The 26,023-nt window shown below is 40.9% G+C and overlaps 1 protein-coding gene across 8 annotated transcripts in view; it reads left to right on the top strand.

The window, feature by feature from the left end:
• Positions 1-26,023, top strand: part of st3gal3b (ST3 beta-galactoside alpha-2,3-sialyltransferase 3b) — a 131,545-nt gene that overhangs the window by 58,375 nt on the left and 47,147 nt on the right. For 4 of the 8 annotated variants that reach the window (XM_060906523.1, XM_060906524.1, XM_060906525.1 and 1 more), the window contains exons 3-8: positions 6,597-6,653; positions 6,831-6,896; positions 6,988-7,035; positions 11,221-11,263; positions 12,125-12,181; positions 18,434-18,526. In XM_060906523.1, the coding sequence (XP_060762506.1) occupies positions 6,597-6,653; positions 6,831-6,896; positions 6,988-7,035; positions 11,221-11,263; positions 12,125-12,181; positions 18,434-18,526 (364 nt within the window). The remainder of the gene's footprint in view (positions 1-6,596; positions 6,654-6,830; positions 6,897-6,987; positions 7,036-11,220; positions 11,264-12,124; positions 12,182-18,433; positions 18,527-26,023) is intronic. The other 4 variants (XM_060906528.1, XM_060906529.1, XM_060906527.1 and 1 more) reach the window with 4 other exon arrangements.

Below are 26,023 nucleotides of genomic sequence, written 5' to 3'. Positions count from 1 at the left end.
TTCAGGACGGGAGAGGACCGTATAAGGTCAAATTCTCCAAAAAAAAAAAAAAAAGCACAAAAGTGTGTGTGTGTGTGTGTCCACTTGGCTGGATGATCTATAGGTTTCATACGTGTTTTCTAGTGAATAATTCCAGACTGATGAGCATCACTCGCCGCTCCACTGAGATTAAAGTCTTAGTTGGGGAAAAAAAAGTAACACATTTATATCTACACTTTTTTTCCCCACTTCTCCAACCAAGACGCGTAGATCACACCTCGTCCCAAACGTTTCCCATAAATACAGAAGGAACTCCACATGAATGAGTTTATCTTCCTGAAGCGAGCGATTAGCGCCCGTTAGCGCACTGTTTTAAAGGTTCTGACTACAAAGTTGAATTCTGGGTAAAATGTTCTATTTCTGTTGCTGTTGGAGTTTTGAGATGTTTCGCTGCTGCGCACACACACTGTGTATCCTGGGCGTCAATGTGTCGCTGAGATAAAAAGCGTCCCACATTTTACGATTCCGGAGATCACTGAAACAAGCAAACAACAATATCACGTGACCACCGTGGGGCGTGTTTGAGCTACTTTTAACCAAAACAAGTCGGCGTGGGTGAACATGGTGGACTCGGCTCTCCCTCCAGCGGAAAACAAAAGGAAAGGAAAGCCTGCCTAGTGAGTGTAACTGCAAGATAGAGTAAGGTTAGACGACGTGTCATTGTTCTGGACAGATAACTAAATCATTCTAGCTAGCGCTTAGCTATCTCAGCCTTAGAACCCATGGGCTCAACTCCACGGTAGCGAGTATGGAGTTACACACCTAATGTTTTGATCTGACAGAGAAAGAAACGAGAACACAAAAGCAGGAACAGAGAAAAGATATAAATATTCATCTTTCTTTTGTTTCATGGATCTATTCGCAAACGTCAAACACAGATTCCATCCCTGAGACTCAAAACTCTCCGAGGTCGATGCAGAGTCACGATGTTTTCTTGGTGGCGTCGACATCTTGGTGTGACACAGTTCCATAGTTATGCTAATGAGTTAAAGCTCCTCCCTCGCATTCGGCTGTTTCCGTCAGGCCGTACTGTTTACCTCAAGAGGGACGAAAACAATCCCAAAACGGAGAAAATCGACTCTCAGGGCATCAAAATGATCACATCTCGTTCGTCCGCATGATATTGTTCTTGTGAGACAGAGGGAAATGCCATGCATGATAAAAAAATAAAAAAAAGTAAGATTTCAGATGACTTTGCAGTCAGCAGCTTTAACTGCTGATTAAAATGACACAGAAATGTCCTCGGGTTTTTAAGTGTAAATTTCTCAGTGTTTATCACCGTGATTTGCACTGAAGTGTGGAACCTCGACCTCATTTTCTGATTTAATGATGAACCAAAGAGGCGGAATTTAATCAGTTTATTTGAACGTCTCTCATATGCCGCTTTAGTTTCTTTACAAGTTAAAAATTTAACACTTTTGTTGTTGTTGAGGATGACTATTTATTTATGTTTTACTGCCAATTAAGTAAGAAAAACATTCGATCCATCAGCTCTTCGTATTTAAGCACTTGGGGCTGATGTGACGAAGAGGAGTTACTGTTACCACTCGGAGGTTGATTATTTTCCTGAAACAGCACATCCCTCTGTGTTTTATTCCTCTTACACCACAGCAATGTACCAAAACAAACCTGACACGCCTTATTTTTTATGTTTGTTTAGTTACATTCAGTTATTGAGGTTTTTCACCCACGTGACCAAGTCATGTGATGCTGCCATTTTGGACGTCACGGCTCGAATCAGTTTGAATGCGAGGAAGGCGACAAACGAAAAACATAAAAGAAAAAGGAGCGAGATGCAGAAACACCTTCACTATCCAGCGACGTAGGGCATTTACAGGGCGAGCAGAGGGAGAGGTATTTGCAAAAATTGAGGTTAGCAGGCTTAGAGAACGACGTTTACCTGCTTCCACCAGGATTGTTCACTGACGTACGGAAGTACACGAAGCCCTCGTCTTTACCTGACTTCGGCCCACATGATCTGTATACCTATGTCGTTAAAAACCCATCGCCATACACAGGTATTGATCTGAAAGCGTATAAGAGTTTGGATACCTACAGATATTTTGTGTGAGGCTGGGTAACATGCCTACATCAGCGGGTCGTCCCTGGAGCCGGTGGTCGCCATCTTATTACAGCTAAGGTTTGTTCACGTTTTCATTTACTTTCGGTCCTCAGGATAAACAAAATGTTATTAAATGTCATTGAAATAACTTCTTAGTCTGTTGAGACACGGCCCGTTATAAATTTGCTGTTACCAGGCAATGACCAAGAACTGTATTATTAGGGTCGGTGTCTGTGTTGTAGCAGTGTACTAGCAGCTAGCTGTTAGCACTAGCTAATGTCAACAACATCATAGCTAGTATGTAACTGTAGCAATGTTTACGTTCAGTCATTTGGATGACTGTTAAAACCTTTCAGTCTCAAGTTTTTCCTTTACTGTATTTACTAGTTTACTGTAATTATGATCTGGCAGCTATTTACACCGCATCCAGTGTAAATAGCTGCCGGAGCGCCCTGCTTAATTTGAAGGGGAGCAAGCCAGAGTGCGCTGCTTAATTTGAGGGGGAGCAAGCCGGAGCGTGCTGCTTAATTTGAGGGGGAGCAAGCCGGAGCGCGCTGCTTAATTTGAGGGGGAGCAAGCCGGAGCGTGCTGCTTAATTTGAGGAGGAGCAAGCCGGAGCGTGCTGCTTAATTTGAGGGGGAGCAAGCCGGAGCGTGCTGCTTAATTTGAGGGGGAGCAAGCCGGAGCGCGCTGCTTAATTTGAGGGGGAGCAAGCCGGAGCGCGCTCCGGCAGCTATTTATACTGGATGCGGTGTAAATAGCTGCCGGATCATAATTACAGTAAACTAGTAAATACAGTAAAGGAAAAACTTGAGACTGAAAGGTTTTAACAGTCATCCAAATGACTGAACGTAAACATTGCTACAGTAACATACCAGCTACTATGTTGTTGACATTAGCTAGCTTGACCTTCAAAATGGCGGACACCGGGGCGTCACGTGACCCTGTGACGTCAGGTGAAATACCTCAATAAGCACTCGTTCCCTCCCCTGTCCGTTCTTCCCTCTCTGTCTTGAAGTTAAAAAGACAAAAACAAACCCTGAAGCTTATTTATTTATTTATTTATTTATTTATTACTGAGAAACCACAAAAAGTGTAACTTCCTCAATCTAAAGCTCTGACGCTGGAGACTCCTTCCATCAATTAAATGAGCACTTAACTGATTTATAAAACAATGAGTAAGCAGGCGGTGTTTTTTTTTTTTTTTTAATCAATTTACGAAGTGGATCATCTGCTATCATAAGTCATCGTGAACGAGCTGTTACTATAGCAACGATAATGTATCAGAACGAGTACAGGCATCACGAACTACTTATTAACTGAGCGTGAGGTCTTTACGGTAAAATATCAGACTGAGGTCTTGACAGTACGGCTCGGTCCGGACAAAAAGCCCTCGGTGTGTGATTTTCCCGTAAAGGTCAAGCAAGCGAGGTCAATAAGGAGTTTATTATCCGGCTTCTTTTATTTCTAAGATTAAAATAGACGGTCATTATAACGAGGCGTGACGCTGTTTTCAGTCACGGCTTATTTGTTACGTAGTTTCAGAACTGAATTTCTGTTAGCGGTTTCTGAACGCTCTTCCTCGCTCATTTCTTGAATAGCTCGGTGACTCTTGTTTTGTCCATTTTTGATTTCCAATTCATCTTTTTTTTTTTTTTTTTTTGCAACATTGAAAACCAGCACCTTGGAAAGAAAGTCTGTAACCACCCACAGGCATTATGGGAAAATTCTGCCCGACCAGGAACCAATCGGAGCGCACGGTTTTACCAGAAGTAGCTCCTGCCATATAATAAAGAAAATTAATCGACAGCTTCTCTTCTGACCAATCACAATCCAGGATCCAGCAGCACTGCAGGTCGACACGTGTCCATACGCCATCCTTTACTCTGTTAATGTTCTATACGAGTGTCTTTTGAGCGACCTGCGATTTTTGTAAAGGATGTGAAAGTCTTTCTTTTGAAGCAACACCTAAACATTTTGTAATTTAAGGCGTGTTTATTTTATCTCGCATAAACAGAAGATGATCAGTTTAGTGGCTCTACTTAAAACTTCACCAAACAAAGTATATTTAACTCGTGTGTGGTTTTTTTTTTTAATTGGTCTGAAAAATTCACTGTTTCTAATCTTCGGAAAGTTGAAGTGTAAATAACTGACAGTAATGTAAATAAGTGTTGGATGCTGATGGACAAATAGAAATCTTGCGTGTGGACCCGGGTTTCAGGAAACCCTCGGCACCGTGCTGTCGTGCACGCCTCAGTTTTGGTTGACGGATGTTGCTTTTTCACACCTGTCAGCAGTTTGGTTCGTGTTTTCGTTGACCGTCTTTATCATCCTGAACTTCTGTGCAAGAGGAAAAAAAATAGTTTTGGGGGAAAAAAAATGCAGCCGGATTAATTATAAGCGGCACTATTCAACAGCTGTTCTCAGTTTATTTTGGAAAATTACACAGACCTGGGACGGGTTTTCTTTGAACCTGACTCCTGTTATGCAAGCCCTTTTGCTCGAATTGTAAAGATGAATCGCAGCGAGTGGCTTTGAAAGGGTAAGTGGGAAGGAAGCGCAACCCTTTTTGTGATGATGAATAACAAAAGAGAGGGCAAGAACACAGCAGTGTGTTTGGCACGAGCACCGAGGCTGCGCGTCTGAAAGATTTCAGCGTGTCGACGGCGGGTCATCATCGCGCTCAGACATGTCACTTTCATCTTCTCTGTATTTATTTATCAAACGCAGAGCTCGTCGGGGAGATCGCACCATCATCTGTTGGTCATTTGCTTCGTCAACCAGGACCTGTTTGGGTTCATGTTATTCATTTATGTCATATTTGACCTCATAGATTATTATTATTATTAATGTATTTTTTATTGTTAACCATAAAGCTGGTTCAGTCAGTGATCCGATCCCGACCTCCTGAGCATCTGGATCATGTCCAGCGAACGACTGTAGCCTCACAAAACATCATCTCAACATTCCAAATCAAATGTTCTTGAGTTGTAGAACAGTCCGGTCCATAAATTTTCTGAGAATGTTTACGAAGTTTTTATGACCGATGTTGACTGAACGTTCTCCGTTAGCTGGATCCAAACCCGAGCCATGTCTGGTTGTCTGCTCTGATGTTCTTGCTGAGGCTGGGCTCTGCGCTGGTTCCTCAGCTTCCCGTTGTTGCTCAGATCCACGTGGTTATCCTGAACGCCCGGTACCAGGCAGGATGTACCTGTGATCGCTTGCCTGCCTCAGCAGCTCTCTGTGGCTTTGCAGCATTAACTTTCTGAAGATCTCTGACTTTAAGCAGGAACAGGGACGGCTACAGCAACCGAGAAACAACTATTTTGCTCGCACCTTTGCTGTAGTCCAGCGTGTCGGGTTGCAAGATAAAATTCAAACTCAAGCGCAATTCATTATTCCTCCACTAGAGGGCGTACAGCGATCTCACAAGTAGCTTCCAGGAACAATTCCACAAGCAGGAACGCTACAATTTTAAAACGCAATAGTCACAAACGTCGCCTCAGATCAGCGATCACCGCGAACAGAGTCCTGGAAGTACAAAGCACCGCCTCCAATGATTACATTTCAGTGTAGCACGGTGAAACGCAACGCAGCGTGTTGGATCGCTCTTAACTTTAGAATGAATACAACACGTTTAATTCCGAAGTGAAACTTAAAGTTTACGTGACATAAGAATGATTTTTTTTTTTTAAAGAAACCCCACACCCCTGCTGTAGGCAGTTCTTCGACTTCGCTAAAATATCAACTTGTCGTATTTGTCAGAACGTTTATTTATTTACTTTTTGGTTATAAAATTATAATTCACACAGGATGACTATTTTGATTCATACAGCATTCAAGAAATTCCCATATTTGATGATGGCACTGAATCTGCTGCGCTACAGTACGCTACACTTCAGTTCGGTTTAGTCGCCTTCAGTCGATGCGTTAATCCTCCTGTTATTTCTGAAATATTTGAAGTGTCCGTTATCGATAAATGTCCTTGCGAGCCTTTTAAATGATTAGCATGTCAGTTTCAGAAAAGTTCTTTTTTTATGTATGTTTTTTTTTTTAAGTGTATAATTGTTGCGTTTGATTTCATTTCAGTTGTTAAATTATAAACCGAAACTTCGATCCTGACTGTTATATTGTTACACAAATAATAAATATTATAATTACATCATTAGTGAAAGTCGTTAAAGGTACCCTTCATGATACGAGAATAAAAACTCTTTGTGAATTTTCAAACGCCGCTTCGGTTTCCGGGACAACGTGACCTTAGCGGTGTAAATGGCTGTATCTCCGGTTTCTGTGGCGTCCCTGCAGTCGTCGCTGCTTAAACTTCCTGCACTGAGCACCGCTCCGTCTTCTGGAGCGTCTTTTAAATGTATTTTTTGTTTTTTGTAAAATTCTTTGTGCTCATCTTTGTTGGCTTCTGCCTGATGCCTGATGCGCGCTGTGGTTTTAGTTCACTGTGTCACTCTGCTGATTTTTGACCCCTTTTGTTTCCCAGATGTAGATGTGGAGTCGTCTGTTTCTCTAAAGGTCACTAAACCTAAAGTGACTGCAGGTAGAAACACCTCAACCTCTGTGCTCATGGGGCTGATGATGGGGCTGATGATGGTGGGGTGGGGGTTCTTTTGTGTTTTTGGTGGTGGTGGTTTCATCTAACACGTCCTAACACATCCTGATTCCATTCTGTCTTTTCAAATTTGATTAATCCTAATTCAGTGTATGACTAATACAGGGCCAAAAGGACCAGAACGGTATGGAGCCACTAATGATTTCATCAGAGCTTCTTTTCACGCGATTGGTATGATTCAGGGTGATCAAGTTCTATATTACCCATAATGCTCTGCTCCAGGAACTGGCAGCTGGGTCTAACTGATGGTTTTGTCTTTCAGAGCCGGAAACGGTGGACGTCGTCTCCGAGGGACAGGTAGTCGACTCAGGTACAGGCTAATTTGCCTCACCCTGGTCCAAAACTAGGCATGTACCGAAACGCCAAAAAAAAAATTGTGAAGCAATTGTTTTTATTGAACTTTGCAGTAATTCTGTATTGTATATCGAATTTCAGCAAAAAAAATTGGGGGGCAGAATTTGATCGTGTTTGCAGTTGGACATTTTGTTTGTTTGTTTGTTTACTCATGTAGTCGGCATAAGTAGCCTAGCTAGCTGTGTAGTTAGGTGCGCAGGTTGTGTTCGTTAGGTTGGTAAAATTAACCGCGGGAATAATTTTATGGAGTTTTATAAATATGATTATGATAATATGTTAATACTGTGAATCAAAATGATAAGGAAAAAAAAACGCGAATATGATCTAACAAAGCATCCTGATTATGGTGTGTAACCGAGTCTCGTTTTATTTTATTAAATTTATATCATGTTTTCTCGTCTGTATCGCGCTACTAAGAATTCATGGCAGGGGGGATTTATTTATTTATTTATTTATATTTTAAGCTAGCATTCTAATTACATTAGGTTACAACTGTAGGGTTGTTGCTATGGTTACAGTTTGGTGGGTGTTGATGTGCTATTTTTGTCAAAATCAAAACTTAGAAATCGTATCATTCTGTGTAAATCAGTGTTTGAGTATACCATTCGTTCTACTCGTTGTCATGGCTACATTCGATATTAACGATGCTGTAGCAAGCGTGCCGATCCAGAAACGGACTTGAACAAGTTGCGAGTGAATCTGGAGCCGTGACGTATCGTGGTTAGCTTGCGTTTATAAACGTTTTCCTCTGATAGTTTGTATATTATGGGATGACTCCAAGATGATCACGCGCCAAATTTGTCCAAAATTAGGACGCGCATGAGCCGGCTGTCCCTGTGCTGCTTGGTGTAACGGACACAGGATTCAGCGTGTGCTCAGTATCACGATATATTGTATAACAGATTATCAGCACATGCCTAGTCCAAGCTCAGGATGTTGGGTTTCCTGTTTCTGCAGATGATAATGTGCTCAGATAAACATGACTGTTTATTTGTGTGCCATTAATACACTTCATTTACACAACATTTCAGCCTCTTCACCTGATCTGAACCTTTAAATCGACCGTCAGTTCCCTGCCAGAACCGGCACACGCGGTTCATTCACTTCCACGAATGAAACCTGAAGTTGTTTTCCTGGATGTTGTTGCTTAATGTTTGTCTACTGATTCCAGAAGCCCACAGGGCCACAGCGCTCTTCTCTTTCCAAGAGTTTCCCAAACCACTTAAGAGCTGAAAAAACCCTTCCAGTAACAAGACGTAATGTTTCAGACAGGTAGCCGTAGCCACCAAATTAAAAATGTAGGATCAACTTAATATATAACTTGCATTAACTCTCTGACTGGCTACTTGTCTTTAAGAAGCCTTCAGGAACACCGGTTAACATGCTAATTCTCACGCTAATTCATCATAACGGCCGATAAACGATCTGTTCATTTTATTTTAACACTCCATCAGCATTGGCCTTGCCAGCTTTAACGACATTCGCCTTTCCAGTTCCTTAAGAAACATCAGTTGTGTGTTTAGTGTAGGTTTGCTCATGTTAGCTGGTAATTAGCGTGAATCGAAAGAATATTCACGTAGACACAACGCAAAACTGAACTGTTCAAACTTCCATTTTAATCTTTGCTGTATTCCAGTGGAATTAGATTTTATTATAAGTGATCTTTATATCCAGATATAATTAGACGTATGCGGAGTTGTAGCTACGTAAGGTTTTGGTTACCGAAAATATTAATTTTATGCTTAAAGCATGAAATAAAATTCAGGTTGTGCCTGAGTGAAGGTGATGCCAAAATCAACACACTAGTAAATGTAATAACTGAAGGAAAATTGTTCGGTCAAATTTACGACAATTTTTTTGTCTGACATAGTAAATCGGACACGTTTTTGTCGTTTGAAGGTTTGCACTAAAGTTACGAAGCTAAGCCGAAAATTTGGAATGTTACGAAAACTACCATCTTGTACAGACAACACATTTTACGTCTTAACGATTTGCGTCTCAAAGATGTCCGTTACGTCGTTTGCTCATCAGGAAAACGTCAGGCGATTGTTTTATTTTTTGGTTTTGTTTTGTTTTTTGACGTCTGCGATTTTCAGCCATTCTTGAGTATCACGTCTGATTCAAACCCATCAGTGTTGTATGATGGCTAGCGCCCCCTAATGGTGGTGATTTTTTTTCTTGCACTCGCTGTGTTCCCTTTACGTAACTTCTCCTCTTGTGATTAACTGACATGATCTACTTTTCTGAGGCCTTGTTCAGTTGTAGAGCAAACGAATGGCTCCAGTCACGAACAGAATTACGTATTCAAACGTGTCTAAGGCTACATCCACACGACAACGGCAACGAGATTTTTTTTTTTTTTAGCGGGTAAAAAAAAATATCGCGTCCACATGGGCAACGGATCAGTAAAATATCAGGTTCATATGGCAACGCAACGCTTGCTGAAAACGATGCAATACACATGCCACACCTCTACGAGCGCTGTAAGACGGTCCCATCGGAGACACCAGAACAATAGAAGAAGTAGGACGCATGCGCATAAACCCCTTCCTCTACCCGGCGTGAATGAGTGAGTGCTGCTTGTTCTAGTCATGTGGTTGTGACGTCATCATAAACAAATCCGTTCTACTCATCCACATGATTTCGCAACGGTGCCGTTGCCAGATTTTTCCACTCTGGAAACCGTTCTCAAAAAATATCGTTTTGGGGCACCCAAAACGCCGGTGCTGTGTGGACGCCAGGCCGAAACGATAAAAAATTGTATCGGATTCACCTGAATCCGTTGCCGTGTGGACAGGGCGTCACTGTAAAAGCTGTTCAGTGACTCAAAATGATGTTACGTGGACGTCGTCTTCTGAATTAACAAAATGTTAAGAGTAACACGCGAATGTTTTGTAGACATCGTTCGGAGTCACTGTTAATTTTCTTGTTTTTTTAATCGCTTTAGATAAGTCGTAACGTTAACAGTGATTTAAAACGTCATTGTATGGACGTCGTCTTCTAAATTCACAAAATGTTAAAACGTCGTTTTTGTGCAAATGTTCTGATTCAATTAGCAGACAAACCTATTGTGAGGTTGTTGAAAGGTAATTTTGCCAGCGTTGGCTAAATTTGTGCTACTTAAACAGGATTCGTCTCTTACTTTTGGGATAATTTGATAGTTTTATATCGTTTTGCGCTGATGCTTACAGTATGTCTTGCCTCTTTTGCTACGGTTTAAAAGTGAAATTTTTGCCAAAATGCAAATCGTAAAAAGTTCAGTTTTCAACTCAGATCTATAAATATTTCCTTTACCTGTAGCTCCAAAGTAAAATTAAAAAGCAAACATTGGACACTGAACATCTTTGCTGATTTCTTTTTCCCCCTTTCACCGAACTCCTCTTTTACTTTTGTTGTCCCTCTGCCGTAATCTTATAATCTGCAGCTGCTTCTTTCCTGTCTATAGCATCAAGTTCCTGCTACGTTTAATCTCCAGCTCCAGCTTCTTTACTTTTCCTTTGCAGAGAAATTTTCATTGTGGAAAACTAACACTGCATCTTTCACTAGTTTTCTCCCTTTTCCCCCTGAAATTAGTGACAATGAGATGCTTTGCAATTCATGCAGTCTAATAATTTAAGCTTTAGCTCGTTTAGTTTTTAGCTCGTATTTGTTTGCATGTCTGTAAGAGTAAATCAGATTTATTACCTGCTATTGAAGTCATTTGTAATCATTTTCCTTCATTTTATTTTATAGCACCACTGAGTTTCAGTTGAATTATGTACATGCTAATTCGCTAATCTTCCATCTTATTTTGATGAGAAAAAAGCACCTTTCTTTCTTTCTTTCTTTCTTTCTTTCTTTCTTTCTTTCTTTCTTTCTTTCTTTCTTTCTTTCTTTCTTTCTTTCTTTAACTGCCTTGCACGTGGAGCTTGGTGAGCACGTTTGATGGTGAGGAATATGCTGGCTGGCGAAAACTAACCCTGCTTCTTTCACCTGCGACTGCAGCTTCATGACCTTGTCACAGCAGAGGTTTTCTCTTCACTAGCTCTGACTGCAACAGCAACAGTGTTAATCGCATGGACGATGGCAAGGTGTTTCAGCGTGTGCCCTCGTTCAGCCTGCCATGAACTCGCCCTCATTAGTGTGTTTTCTCTCTCTGCAGCATTCGATAACCAGGGCTTTCTTCTGACACTGGACGGAAAGCTGTAAGTCAATTTTATGTATTTTTAACTCGTATGTCACTGCATTTTGTGAATCATCAACTGGGGGAAAAATCAGGACAACTTGGTTCTTAGCCAGGATCCATCATTTTAGAAAATAATAATAAACATAAATCATTAGCTCGCTTCCTGAATAAGTGGAAGCTCCAGTTTCCCACCCAAACTGGCACAGTAACCAATGGGGCTCCAGTTCCTGATTCCAGTCTTACTGTAACTATTCAGACTGCAGTTTCAAACCAAAATGATTCTGTAAACAATCAGACCACAGGTTCTGTTCTCCAGTACTACAGGAACCAATCAGCCCATAGGTTCTGCTCTCCAATCCAGTAGTTAACCAATCAGCCCATAGGTTCTGCTCTCCAATACTACAGTAACCAATCAGCCCACAGGTTCTGCTCTCCAATCCAGCAGTTAACCAATCAGCCCATAGGTTCTGCTCTCCAATACTACAGTAACCAATCAGCCCATAGGTTCTGCTCTCCAATACTACAGTAACCAATCAGCCCACAGGTTCTGCTCTCCAATACTACAGTAACCAATCAGCCCATAGGTTCTGCTCTCCAATCCAGCAGTTAACCAATCAAACCACAGGTTCTGGTCTCCAGATTTCAGTCCCTGGCCTGAATATCCACTCTAACTAATCAGACCCCAGTTCCTGTTTCCAATGCCGTCGTAACCACTCGCAAAGTTTTCGAGGCAGATTATGTCTCCATTTGTGGAAGGATTCTAGCTTTTTGTTTTGGGACATGAATCAATGTACAGTCTATTTGGTGAAGAAAAAGATTGATAGTTCACACCTCCTGATTTTCTTTTGACTCTCCTTGTTTTGCGGCTTTTTGCCTTTAGTGTGGCCTGCTCGGAGCTTACGAGCTGTATGGTTGCATCTGAGCAGTCACAGCTAAAGTAGGTTACTTTGGACACGTCCCTTTTTTCTTACCTACCTTCACTGCTCAGGTACTGGTTCATCTTCACATCCATATAACTGTTCTCAACTTCTGAGCCAACTGTACTTTAGCATTCCTCAGCATGTTCTTGACTTGGTGGTGGTTTGGACCTTGGTTTATTCTACATCATTGTCCTTTGTGATCCTTCTGTACCTTCCTGATGGAGATGTCACTCTGGTCAGCGCTGCGCTTCATGGTTGAAGGTTCTTCTCATCCTGATCTGTCGATCAGTTCTGCTCGAACCACTGTCTTCCTGCTTCTTCCCAACATTCCAGTTGATTTGGTCCTGTGTAATGTTTTCTGCTGTCTCTGATTAATTCATTCAGATTTTCCAGCCTCATGATGGCCTGCTTTACATACACCAAGTCTTCATGTTGAGAGACTCCAGATGTAAATGCCACACATGGAAATGACTTGAGATCTTTTATGTTGTCTCATGCGCATGAATGCAACATTAGTAATAATACACCAAGCAGCCAAGTGTTCGTTTGCTATTGGTCGATTGAAAACAGGATAAGATTCCTCTCATACGGTTATAAACAAGGGTTAAAGTGGAAGGTGGTGGAACGCTCTTCGATTTCGCTCCATACATAACCTGACATTAAACCAATCAGTTGGGATAACGTGGAAGGCAAATTAAATTAGGCATCGTAATAGACCGTTTGCAGCCGAAGTGCATGTTTTAATTAGTTCCCTTAGCTAGCGGTTTTTGCACATCTAGCATCAAATGTTCATGAGGTTAGATGATGCTATAGACTAAGCTAGCTAGCTAACCTAATCACTAAACCAACATGCTAGCTATGTTTACATATAAACTCATGAACAACTTTAGACACAACAAGGTTTTAATTAAAGGTAAGATTAGTGCTAATATAATCACAAGTTTGCTAAGATGAATATGGATCGTTAACTTTTCAACAGTGTTGAATTCAAATTTATTCCTGCTGCTCAACATTGCACATCTTGTGTCCGATTACGTTACGGGCAATAAACTGGATGACGTCTTAGATTTTTTTCTGTTGAAACACAATCGAACTTTGTTTCTTTGACACAATGACCACAAGTCGAAATTAAAATAAGAATTTTTAACCTCTAAAGTTATTGAGGATGTCGAAACATCATTCCGGATTGTTCTGCTAGCTTTATCCCATGGTTATAAATGCCTTCAAATCTGAGCTAATGTTAATAGTATTATCCAGGTTTACCTGCTTAAACATGAAGAAAAAAATGAAACGCATTTCAACTTGTTCAGGACTTTGACTTGGCCATTCCAAAACATTCACTTTATTCTTCTTTAACCATTCTTTGGTAGAACGACTTGTGTGCTTAGGGTCGTTGTCTTGCTGCATGACCCACCTTCTCTTGAGATTCAGTTCATGGACAGATGTCCTGATATTTTCCTTTAGAATTCGCTGCTATCATTCAGAATTCATTGTTCCATCAATGATGGCAAGCCGTCCTGGCCCAGACGCAGCAAAACAGGCCCAAACCATGATACTACCACCACCATGTTTCACAGATGGAATAAGGTTCTTATGCTGGAATGCAGTGTTTTCCTTTCTCCAAACATAACGCTTCTCATTTAAACCAAAAAGTTCTATTTTGGTCTCATCCATCCACAAAACTTTTTTCCAATAGCCTTCTGGCTTGTCCACATGATCTTTAGTAAACTGCAAATGAGCAGGAATGTTCTTTTTGGAGAGCAGTGGCTTTCTCCTTGCAACCCTGCCATGCACACCATTGTTGTTCAGTGTTCTCCTGATGGTGGACTCATGAACATTAACATTAGCCAATGTGAGAGAGGCCTTCAGTTGCTTAGAAGTTACCCTGGGGTCCTTTGTGACCTCTCTGACTATTACACGCCTTGCTCTTGGAGTGATCTTTGTTGGTCGACCACTCCTGGGGAGGGTAACAGTGGTCTTTAATCTCCTCCATTTGTACACAGTCTGTCTGACTGTGGATTGGTGGAGTCCAAACTCTTTAGAGATGGTTTTGTAACCTTTTCCACCCTGATGAGCATCAACAACGCTTTTTCTGAGGTCCTCAGAAATCTCCTTTGTTCGTGCCATGATACACTTCCACAAACATGTGTTGTGAAGATCAGACTTTGATAGATCCCTGTTCTTTAAATAAAACAGGGTGCCCACTCACACCTGATTGTCATCCCATTGATTGAAAACACCTGACTCTAATTTCACCTTCAAATTAACTGCTCATCCTAGAGGGTCACATACTTTTGCCACTCACAGATGTGTAATATTGGCTCATTTTCCTCAATAAATAAATGGCCAAGTATAATATTTTTGTCTCATTTGTTTAACTGGGTTCTCTTTATCTACTTTTAGGACTTGTGTGAAAATCTGATGATGTTTTTGGTCATATTTATGCAGAAATATAGAAAATTCTAAAGGGTTCACAAACTTTCAAGCACCACTGTATATCGTAGCGATTTTTAAAAACCGTCCTTGTGTGAGATATTGCGCTGTTCAATAGTAAGTGTGTGTGTGTGTGGTAGGTGTGTGTTTATGTTTAACCTTGTGCGGGTGTCATTTGTGCTTATTGGAGCTGCTGTGTCCTTCCACACCGCACGCTTGTACAATAAGCAAAGCCTCACACGAGTTTAGATTTCAGTATGCACCTCGCGTCACGCTTTTCATCGTGTCTTGTGTTTAAAGTCTCCGATTTGTCATTTGAGAGAAACGCAACGCCGTCGTGCTCTCCACTTCATCAGGATGAACAAATCTGTAATTTCTCCGAGTGGGCCAAGAGTACATAAATTTATGTCAATGGATGCTTTAGTTATGTATTTTTAACATTTTATGACGCAACGTTACAAATAATGTTAATTTATTTAATGTTCTACAAATGTAGCTTTGTAGGCATTAAAAAAATTCACGCAAAAATATAATTAAATAAAAGAAGACTCTTAAAAGAAAATTTCACAACATTAAGCCTGGCACTGAATACAAAACATACATACAGAGGAAATTTTGTTTACGTCTGTGTATAGAAACCAGACTCGTGTGTACGGCTGGGCGAACTGATGACATCACATCAATATTATGATAAATGATGTCACAGTACACTTTTCCGTGTGAAGTACCGTGGCTATTGCGAAATTACTTTTAGCAATATTATTTTATTTGACAACAACAACAACCTGATTGGCTGTGTGATCTTAACATTTTGTGCTTTTTTTTATTTTTGTCGCGTTAACTTTTTAAAACGCTAGACAACTTTTTATTTTCCGCCCTTTTCACTACTAAAATCTTCAGTTTCAGCTTTTAACTAATAATACAAATGCTAATCACTATTGTTCGATGTCGCACAAATGTTTTTTGTGTTAACAACACGACATCTTATCTGTAAATTAAGTATCGTAGAAAAATATCGTGATGCGATATATTTTGGTCATATCGCCCGTCCAGTGCTGCTGAAAAAAAACCTCACCAGAAGTTGCTCTTGGCTCCGTTACGATGTAGCATGATGACGTCGCACAATACGTAACCCAGACCTGGGCATTTTACGGCCCGCGGGCCGCATCCGGCCCTTTGGTTCATTCTGACCAGCCCGCGTAAGGTTGATTAGAAATTACAAAATAAATGTATTTTCTAATTTTACCTCATGCATGGACCGAATGTGCATTGCTTTTATTTTGAAGTTGTGTTCAACAAAAACGCAATGCGCGCGATATGAACATGACATGAAATCCCACGAAACCTAATCCCGCGATAACTACTTCCGTAATTTGTCCAGACCAACCACAAACTTGTACGTCATCCTTCAAACAGTCCAGCCAATCACATCGTGTGACGTCACCAGCAGGCGCCGGAGCCCGAGCCGATCTGTAGATCTGATGCCTACACCGAATGGACTGATGATCATCTGTCAGCTGTGCTTCGCATCTCCACCTCAGACATTCAACCTGACTCTGCTGCACTCGTTAAAGACCAACAGAGACGAGATTTCTCTCACTGAACAAATAAAAAACACCAAATGAGGTGATTAGACTACAAATGTGGGCATCATTATTATAATATGATGTATCTTGTTTGATATTTGGAGTAGAAAGACAATATTGTGATGTCTTTATTGTGTTCTGGGCTGAATGTGACTGAAAAAAAAATGGTACAAACGTTCACATTTTGTTAACCATTGTTTTGGGAAATTTGATTGAATAAATGACATTTTTTGTAAGGCGACCTCGTTTTTTCCATACTCTTACCAGTCTTAGCAGCTTGTAAAAACAATGTTATTTACTGCTTTATATAAAGAAATACAATTAATATTATGCAGAATTTAGTTCAGCCTTATGGTCCGGCCCTCCACTAAATTTTCTGTTTCTCATGTGGCCCCATGGAAAAAATAATTGCCCATCCCTGACGTAACCGCATCTAATTTGCATATGTCTGATATTATTAACGTATAGTGCTGCTAGAAAAAGCGTACCGGAAGTCGCTGTTGGCTCTGAAATGTCGCTAAGATTGCGGTGTTCTCAGATGAGTGATTTTTGTTGTCGCTGAACAACAAGAATGGAGGATAGCAAAGTTGTGAGAAGTCGCTATGCTTGTTGTTAGGATTTTTAGTAGCTAAGGAAAGGAAAAAAGTTGCTAAATTTGCAACAGTGCGCCCGTCCTTCCGACCCAGCTTCCTCAGTAAACGCCATCTTGTGGTTGTTAGGTTTTTATTTTGCGGTTTATTAGCATTTCTGTCCCACAACAAAGCCATTTATTTGTTTTTTTTGTTGTTGTTGTTGTTTGTTTTTTTTACAGACTAAGTTTTGAGTCTGTTTGGTGTCTGTTTCCATTTTTGTTACTGATACGTCATTCGACTTTGAGTGAGCTTTGATCTGCTTTAATGGACTTGACTCTTCTCATGGTGGTCCAGCTAGTGCGTATCCATCCTCGCCCACTTCTATCTCAACGCTCCTGACCATCTCTCTCACACACACACACACACACACACACACACGCGCGCGCGTGCTAGATCTCTGCTCAGCCTCACCAGCTGCCCGCTCGCCTCCCTGCTCTCTGTTTATTTAAACTGCTCACATTGTGTATCACAGGTTATTAATGACTTTTACAAGAATTTCAATTTCGTTCTCCTCAGTCCCGAATCCTTCCTTTTTTTTCTTCTTCTTCTTCAGACCAGACCTGTCTTTAAACCCTCAGGAGCTGCGACACTGAATGTCGTACAGTTGAGAGTTTAAATCATCAGCTCTCAAGGGTTTGATAGTAATTTAAACACACACACACACACACACAAACCCAGCCACATTCATTCAGTCACCAAAGACCAAAATTCTCACTAATGCACACTTCATGTTTCAATTCTGTGAGCGTTATCTTAAATATTAGCGCCTCCTTTATACCCCGAGTGATTCTGCATCTGAGCAGCCTGAGAAGGAAGTGAAACAGGAAGAAGTAAAAAGATTGCTTTTGAAATGATTTTTCCTTTGATGAAGCTGATTTGTCGGCAGTAACAGTCCAACACGATGCTCGACACCGTAAACGATAAACGAGGCAAGAGTGACGCGAATTCCTTGTTTAAATGATGTACATTAATAATGATTACTGATATTCACTATACTTTTTATTCATATAATTTAAACTTTTTTTGTTTTTTTTTCTTTTTAAAAAACTAGTTTGCAAAGTTTGTAGAAATCTGTTAGTGAAATAATTATAATAAGAAAGAAAGAAAATTAAAAACACAAATAGTTGGAAGTGAAAGTTGGAAGTAATTTAAATTAAATCCTATTTTATCATTGCATTGCCTAAATTTAAATTGTGGCTTTTTAAAAAAGAAAATAAATAAAAACAATCATCCATCTTTTTTATAGAATATTTGTATTTATTTTATTAATTTACTCTTTTACTTTTAAATTCATTTTTGGACTTTTAAAAAAAAATAATTCTGCATATTTTACTTTGTAAATTGTGTTATCTATTTGCTTAATTATTTTATTTATAGATGATTATTTACTTATCTTTAAGTTAGTATTTTTACTTCTTTTTACATACTGGCTTTTTAAAAATTTATTTATTAGTGAATGTTTATAGCTGAAAGTTTGATCCTGAGGTTAAATGATTACTAAATTTATAAATTTTTTTTTTTTATTTTTTAATTTTTTTGCTTGTTTTTTTTTTTTTTTTTCCTTTCCCCCCACTTCTCAGTTTCTTACTCGTATAAATGCTCCGCTGTTTGTGTGCAGCCCGGTGGATTTGGTGCAGCAGTACGGGAACCTCAGCACCGGAGCCTGTAAACCCGGCTACGCCGCCGCCAAGATGACTGCCGTCTTCCCAAAGTAAGAGCTTCTGCTTTACACCATTTACTGCCAACATTTTCCAAAAAAAAATCCCATCACTGATGAGGTAAGTTATAAATGTAGATGTAAAGTTTATCACATGATCTAAAACCAGCATGTTGGATTTACACTTCTGTGTCTCCAGCACTTGGCTCGCACACTTACTTCCTGTGTTGACAGGATGTCATGTCTGCTTACTGTCCACGCTTCGCTACTGTACCGCTCCAACATCGCATCAACATCGAACATCTGCCAAGCCACACATCACATCCAGATGTTAAGGATGTACATCATGTATATCTTTAAAATAGAAGAACAGGTTCCAGATGAGCGGGACTGTTCCCCCAGCAGCTAATCACATGCTAGGTGCTAGCATGCTAGCCTTCTTTAGCTTTTTTTTTTCTCTCCCCCATTTCTTGCACTCATAATGGCAGCACGAAAACAGTCCTGACATGAGATTATTTCCTGTAGCCCTATTCAGACAAGGTTCGTTTTATACATAGATGTGCGTAATGTCTTTCTTTTTTAAAATTTTACGGAGTATTGTAATCCGTTATTTATCACATGTTGTGTTTACTTTAACGAGGATGTGTTGGAGAAGCGACGGTTTTGGTAAGTTACTGAGATCCTGCACAGTTACAGCCTACAAACGTAACGGTAGGTCATGTGACCTACCCAAGATCAAGCGCATTGTGTGAGGCCACGCCCCCTAGACCAAGCACAGCTCATTTAGTTTGCATTAAAATGAAGTTTGTGTCATAAGCGTATCATTTTTATCATGTGATTTTATATATACATCATGAAGACCCGCCCATCTCTGCGATACATCTTTCCGAAGGAAGGAAAAGTCCGGAAAGCTAATCCTGTCCAAATAGCGTTTTATTTTCGAGCCTTTCTTCCATCCAGGGATTCTTTCCGTGGGATTTCCTGCTCTTTACCGTCGTTCCGTTTCACTCCTCAGAAGACTTTTGCTCCTAAACCGGAGTCAGTGCGTGACCTTCAAGAAGAGCCGCCGCTTCACTTCGGATTTCTCATCCCACAATGCTTCTCTTGTCATCGTTCCGCGTTGAAAGCCGTCTGTCAGTCGGTGACTGCGGAGGCGGGAATGACTCAACATCCTCGGCTTGATCTGATCTGCAGATCGCTTGATGATCCACGATGATGTCACCATCTCCATTTGTTCCTCATCTTTAGATCAGTCTTCCAGCAGCAGATCTCTATTGTAACCATGAAGCCCCCTTTTTTTTTCTTTTCTTTTTCTCATTGCAGCGCGAGCCAACAAGCGATTGTTTTGCTCAAGAGGTTCATTTTTCTCTCATCACTGAGGAATTGTTTGGAGATTAACTCTGTAAGGGTCATGTGACATCATTTCAAAGTTGGTGAAAGATCTTCCTAACTGTAGCACAGCGGCAGATTAGGAAGAGTTTTGTTTTCTTTTGGATTTTTATTTTATTTTATGATTTCCCTTTTGAACAATTTAGTTCCAGTGGAGCTAGATGGAGTTTTGAGTGAAAAGTGGGCGGAGTCTTTTGTTTATTCCTTGCAATAGGAACAGTTCTGCTTTTAATTAAGTTATGATGCTAATTTAGAGACTTTATTGAAAATCTTATTTCGATTATGTGGTCATCAGCTAGCTTTCTGAAAAATTAATTAATTGGGGTAGGATTTTGCAAAATAACTTATAAAGAAATTAAAAATACAGAAAAATATTCTGTTAGCTTTATTTAGAGGGTATTGTTTTCTTAGGCTGCTGTCTGGGGGAAAATATAAATATATATATGCAGATCGCCTAGTTTACAGTTTTGTTTTTTTACAGAATATATTTTATTAATTTCTTTATTTACTTGTAGCTATCATTTTAACCAACTGTTTATTATCTCTTTTTTTTTTTTTTAAAGTGAATTTTAGCGGAAACGGTAGCGATATGAAGTGAAATGACTTATTTATTTTTATATTTGAAACCATCCATCTCTTTCTTATCAGGGCCATGATAGGCACAAAAAAAATGTACTTAATTAATTAATTGCTTGATTCAATAAATAATTGCAGAGCTGGGGGAAGGGGGGTAATATTCAGAGAAAAAACTCTGAATTTCCGAGATTAAAGCCGTAAATTTATGAGAAAAAAAAAATTGAGACGTTTCTCTGAGATTCTAAAGTCATAAATTTGTGAGAAGTTACAAACTTACAAGAAATAAAACCCCCGTGTTTTTCCAAGTTTTGTTTCTCATAATTTTTTAAAATAAATTTGTGACTTTAATCTTAGAAATCTGATTTTTTTTTTTTCCCAGGTAAATTTATGACTCTACAATCTCAGAGAATATCTTTTTTTTTTTTTTTCCCTCATAAATTTATTGCTTTAATCTGGGAATATTATCCCCTCCCCATGTCTGTCTGTCTGTTTATTTATTTATTTCCGACAATGGCCCCAGTCGTACTTTCTTGAATCACTGAAGCGTTTAATAATGTTGTGTATCTTCTCAAAAGCATGATTTAATCTGGAACGTAACCAACAGAGAACGAATCACCAAAACTTTTAATATAAAGATTTCCCAATTTTTGTTCTGCGTCAAATTAAAGTACTTTTTAAAAAAATCTTATTCAGGAATTAAAAAATCAGAGCGAAAGTAAAAGAGACCTGTGCTACTGTTAAATCCTAAACGTCTCCACTGGCAGGTGAAGTGGAGAAATATTTCCTTCGAGTCTCTGAAACCGAGCGCAGAGTTCATTAATGGCCGAGACGTTAATGAACAGCGCCGGTGCTCTTAGCGTGTCTGTAATTAACACATGTGGAACCTCCGGGTTCTTGGAGAGACGTTTACCCTCGGGGCGAAAGTGCTGCAGGCGTTTTGAGCAGAACCCTCGGTGCCTCTGTGTATAACGATGTTTTTCAATGTCGTGTCATGTATTGGAAAATTTAAACATTCAGGGTCTGATGATCGGATCTGAGATTTATCACGATATCAGACGCCGACCGTGCTGTTCCCGTGGTCTTTATTCTATTCAGGATTTTCATTTTGGACAAATTTGAAGGGAAGTTTTTTGTTTTTTAAACGTGGTTAATAATATTTTATTGCGTTATAAATAGTTATTAATAAGTTGTTCAGTGAGAATTAGGTGAAGGTCAGTGTAAGGCTACGGTCACACTACAGCTCGCGACGCTTTGCGATGGGTTCTCGATGAAAATGAGGCGTTTGGTGGCGATGCATGGCGAGCTAAAAGTTGTGGCCGTGCTGCAGGCGAACACTTGGCCCAGTTCTTTTGAAGAGACTGGGCATTGCCGATGCCTTACTCAGTAGATTCTAACAATGCGTGACATCAGCGCCAGTCAGCCAGCGACAATCACAAACGCCTCACCTAACCGTCACCAAACATTTGCTGAATATTCATGAACCGTTCACCCAACCAGTTACGAACCTCGCTGAAAGATCACCGACTGTAAATGCACTTTTCAAGTGTCGGTGCCGATCAGGCTACATCTCGCCGCTGTGTCACCGAGGCTCCCGCGAGCATCAGGGATACGGATTAGAGTCAAATGCATCTCAAGAGGCTCAGCAAAGATTCCCCGAGCTTCGGGAAGTATTCCCAAACCCATCTGTGGATAATTACTGCTTAGTTTGCTGATGAAAACAAACATCGCCACCAAATTTCATGCATGTGTTGAATTTTTTTGTGATGTTTTTAGCCACTCATGAGGCGGCGACACGCCAAAAAACAACTCGCGAAGCTCCGAGAACATTTGCTAACGAGAACTAACGATTTTTCATCGCCAAGTATTCGCAAACCCATCACGAGCTGTAGTGTGAACAGGGCCTTAATAAAAATCACCATCTCTGTCTGAACCTCTGTCTGTCCCTCTGTCTGTCTGTGTTTCTGTCTGTCCCTCTGTCTCTGTCCCGCTGTCTGTCCCGCTGTCTGTGTTTCTGTCTGTCCCTCTGTCTCTGTCCCGCTGTCTGTCCCGCTGTCTGTGTTTCTGTCTGTCCCGCTGTCTGTCTGTTCCTCTGTCTCTGTCCCGCTGTCTGTCTGTGTTTCTGTCTGTCCCTCTGTCTCTGTCCCACTGTCTGTCTGTTCCTCTGTCTCTGTCTGTCTGTTTCTGTCTGTCCTGCTGTCTGTCTGTCTCTGTCCCGCTGTCTGTCTGTGTTTCTGTCTGTCCTGCTGTCTGTCTGTGTTTCTGTCTGTCCTGCTGTCTGTCTGTGTTTCTGTCTGTCCCGCTGTCTGTCTGTGTTTGTCTGTCCCGCTGTCGGTCTGTGTTTCTGTCTGTCCCGCTGTCTGTCTGTGTTTCTGTCTTTCCCGCTGTCTGTCTGTGTTTCTGTCTGTCCCGCTGTCTGTCTGTGTTTCTGTCTGTCCTGCTGTCTGTCTGTGTTTCTGTCTGTCCCGCTGTCTCTGTCCCGCTGTCTGTCTGTGTTTCTGTCTGTCCCGCTGTCTGTCTGTCTGTTCCTCTGTCTGTCTGTCTGTCTGTCTGTCTGTCTGTCTGTCCCGCTGTCTGTCTGTCCCTCTGTCTCTGTCCCGCTGTCTCTGTGTTTCTGTCTGTCCCTCGGTCTCTGTCCCGCTGTCTGTCTGTGTTTCTGTTGGTCTGAATTTTTCTGGTTCTATTTTGGTGTCTTTCTGTCTGTCTCTCTGTTTCTCTGTCTTTTTCTCTCCATCCATCTGTCTGTCTGTCTTTATGTTTGAAGTTCTGTGTGGTTTAGTATTTATGTATTCTACTTTAATAGTTGCATTTTAAGCAATGAACAAAAGTATTTGCCCCCTCGATGAGGAACCTATCCAGCGTACCGGTAGAATGGGTCTCCTCCTGTAATGTGGGTTAAGTCTCTGTGTTTTGATGAGGATATAACCGAATCTGCTACTTGTTTAAATAAGATTATTCTGTGCGGCTTGTTAGCCCTGGAGCTACGCCACACGCGTTTAGGTGTTTTTTTTGTTTCTCTCTCTCTCTCTCCAGTGGGATAAGTATAGCAGAAAAGGCAGAGTTAGTTAAGTTAAATCCTTGGCCTGCTCCTGGAATCCAATTTATTTTCAACACCTCCCCTTCTCTGCTTTCCCAAATTGTTTGCATTGGAGTCTTAAATCAAATGTCTCAGGTGAACTTGAGCAGGCGGTTATAAAAATACAGCCCTGGGTGAGAGATAGGCGTGAGGAAATGAGCACAATGTGCCCAGGCCTCCTGTTCAGGAACCCTTTACGACAAGCAGAGCTGTGTGTGTGTGTGTGTGTGTGTGTGTGTGTGAGAGAGAGAGAGAGGACGCACCGTTCTCGGACCCCAGTTATTTATAATGTGGGTTTGCCCGAGTCCCAAAAGCCACATGGTAATTAATCACAGTTTGTTTTGGCAAGGCCTCACAGCGTCTGTTTTTGTCAGGTGATACGAGGCGAGTGCCCAGAGTGACCGTGTCTTTCTCTCCTTCTACACTCTGGCACGTTTTCTGGCCCTTAAACAATTAATATAATAAAAAAAATCACACTTTTATCTCGCTTCTTTAGCCAGTTGCCCAGAGTCGTGTTTATCATCTCCTTTCCTTCATTTCCTGTCGTTACCCTTTGACATTTTCATTTATTCGTTTTAATTTGATCATTTTCCAATACAAGCACATCCTGTATAGAGGATCTTACACGGTTTCACAAAGATATGAAGTTTATCTTCGGGTGGTGAACATATTCACAAGTGATTGAAATGAATGAGTGAGTGATATATTTTTCAACACGAGAAGATAAACGTCATATCTTCAAACCAACGTGTGATTTTTCTTTTTATTATATCGACACATTCACAAGCAAAAAGTCCCCAAATTTATCAGAACAATTCACTCAACGTCCTCATGAGTCGCAGATAGAGATTTGCGTCCCGGTTTTGGTTCTCCATATCCCGGCTGGAGCGTGGATGAAAAACACGGGTGGCGTATTTCCCAGTAAAACACTCGTGTCTGCCGTATATAACATCAGGTATTATTCCTCATATACCACAAAACAATTACAAATTTTATTTATTAAAATATGTGTAGAGTTTGCTGTGGATTAAGAAGAAGAAGCCTTTATTTGTCGCATAAGCATTACAGCACAGTGGAATCCCCCCCCGCATACCCCAGCTTGCGAGGAAGTCGGGGTAAGAGTGCAGGGTCTGCCGTGATACAGCGCCCCCTGGAGCAGAAAATAACCCAGAACCATAACCGTCAAACAACAACCGCCGCTGTCCTGTTTCCGTTCTCACTTCCGTTATCGCAGCTGTAAACCGTCACTTCATCACCGTCCTGCTGTCTTTCTTTTTCCTGACGTTAAAGGGGCCGGCTCACTCTTCCCAGAATCCAGTTTGTTGTTTTGTTTACATATGGCCCGCTGCGTTTTGAAATCACGTGACTGTTACTCTGTTAGCTTTCTGTGGAGCGGATATACGTGGAAGCTTTGAGCAAAAATATGCCTTGTAGTTTCTTTCCGAACGAAAGCTGAACGGATCGGTCGGAAGAATTTAAAACACAGATACTTTGACAAAATATTTTCAGTTTAAGATCTGTGGTGTTGGATGTCGCTGAATTGATTTGGAATATCGTGAGCATTGAAAATGGCGACTCGCTACAACAAGGCAGAGAGGATTGTGGGAAGGGCGAGCCGGCCCCTTTAACCACAGTCACTACATGCCCCAGTACACAATCCTCCTCCTCCTCCGTCGTCTTTTCCTACAAGTTATGACACGGAAAAATCCCCAAAGCTGTAATTCATGAACTCCACATACTGTACAATCTGTCCGGCTTGGTTTGATCACAAAACAATAAAGGATTCCTGAGTCAACATTTCAGCAACTTCAGATCAGTATTCGTGCCTCCTGCTGCTGACTTTCTGAATCGAGCTGAAAAGTTCATCATCTCCGCCGGTGCCGCCGCCATGACTGAAAATCACGTGATTGCATTCGTATGCGCTGATTGGCCAAAACTCGAGCGGTGTTTGCGAACCTTACACACCGTGCTGTTTTGTTTTGTGTCCCACTTGTTTAATTTCCAATCCTTCCATACCATGACGCGGTGTGTTGCTGTGAGCCTGTAGTCCCGTTTTTTATGACTCATTTAGACAGTTCACATTCAAAACATTGGCGCGTGGCTTCTTGCAGACGAATTCACCGTCACTCACGTTTCAACCAGTCAGCGTGCAGCAATGCATCATGTGATTTCCAAAATGGCAGCGCTTCTGGAGTAGACTTGAAGTTTTCTTCTTAGTTGAAAAAAATCAACCGTTTTGGATCAATATTATCGAATAGAATAACAGGTTGGACTGAGTACTCTGTTTATTGATTCATGATCAGAATAAGGTGGTGGACTGGCTGTGGAGAGAGCAGTTTACGAAACACGGGAACCCCAGCTTTGGGGATTTTTCTGTGTCATAACTTGTAGGAAAAGAAGACCGAGGAAGATCGTGTATTGTGGCATGTAGCGACTGTGCCTTTAACGGGACTAAAAAACATCATTCGTCACATTACCAAATTGCGTAAACTCCTCTGTCCTGAAGATGTTTG

This window comes from Neoarius graeffei, chromosome 23 (assembly GCF_027579695.1).
Source record: "Neoarius graeffei isolate fNeoGra1 chromosome 23, fNeoGra1.pri, whole genome shotgun sequence".
In the NCBI taxonomy this organism is placed as follows: Eukaryota; Metazoa; Chordata; class Actinopteri; order Siluriformes; family Ariidae; genus Neoarius; species Neoarius graeffei.
Note: the sequence above shows the minus strand (reverse complement) of the source record. Positions and strands in the feature narration are given on the sequence as shown.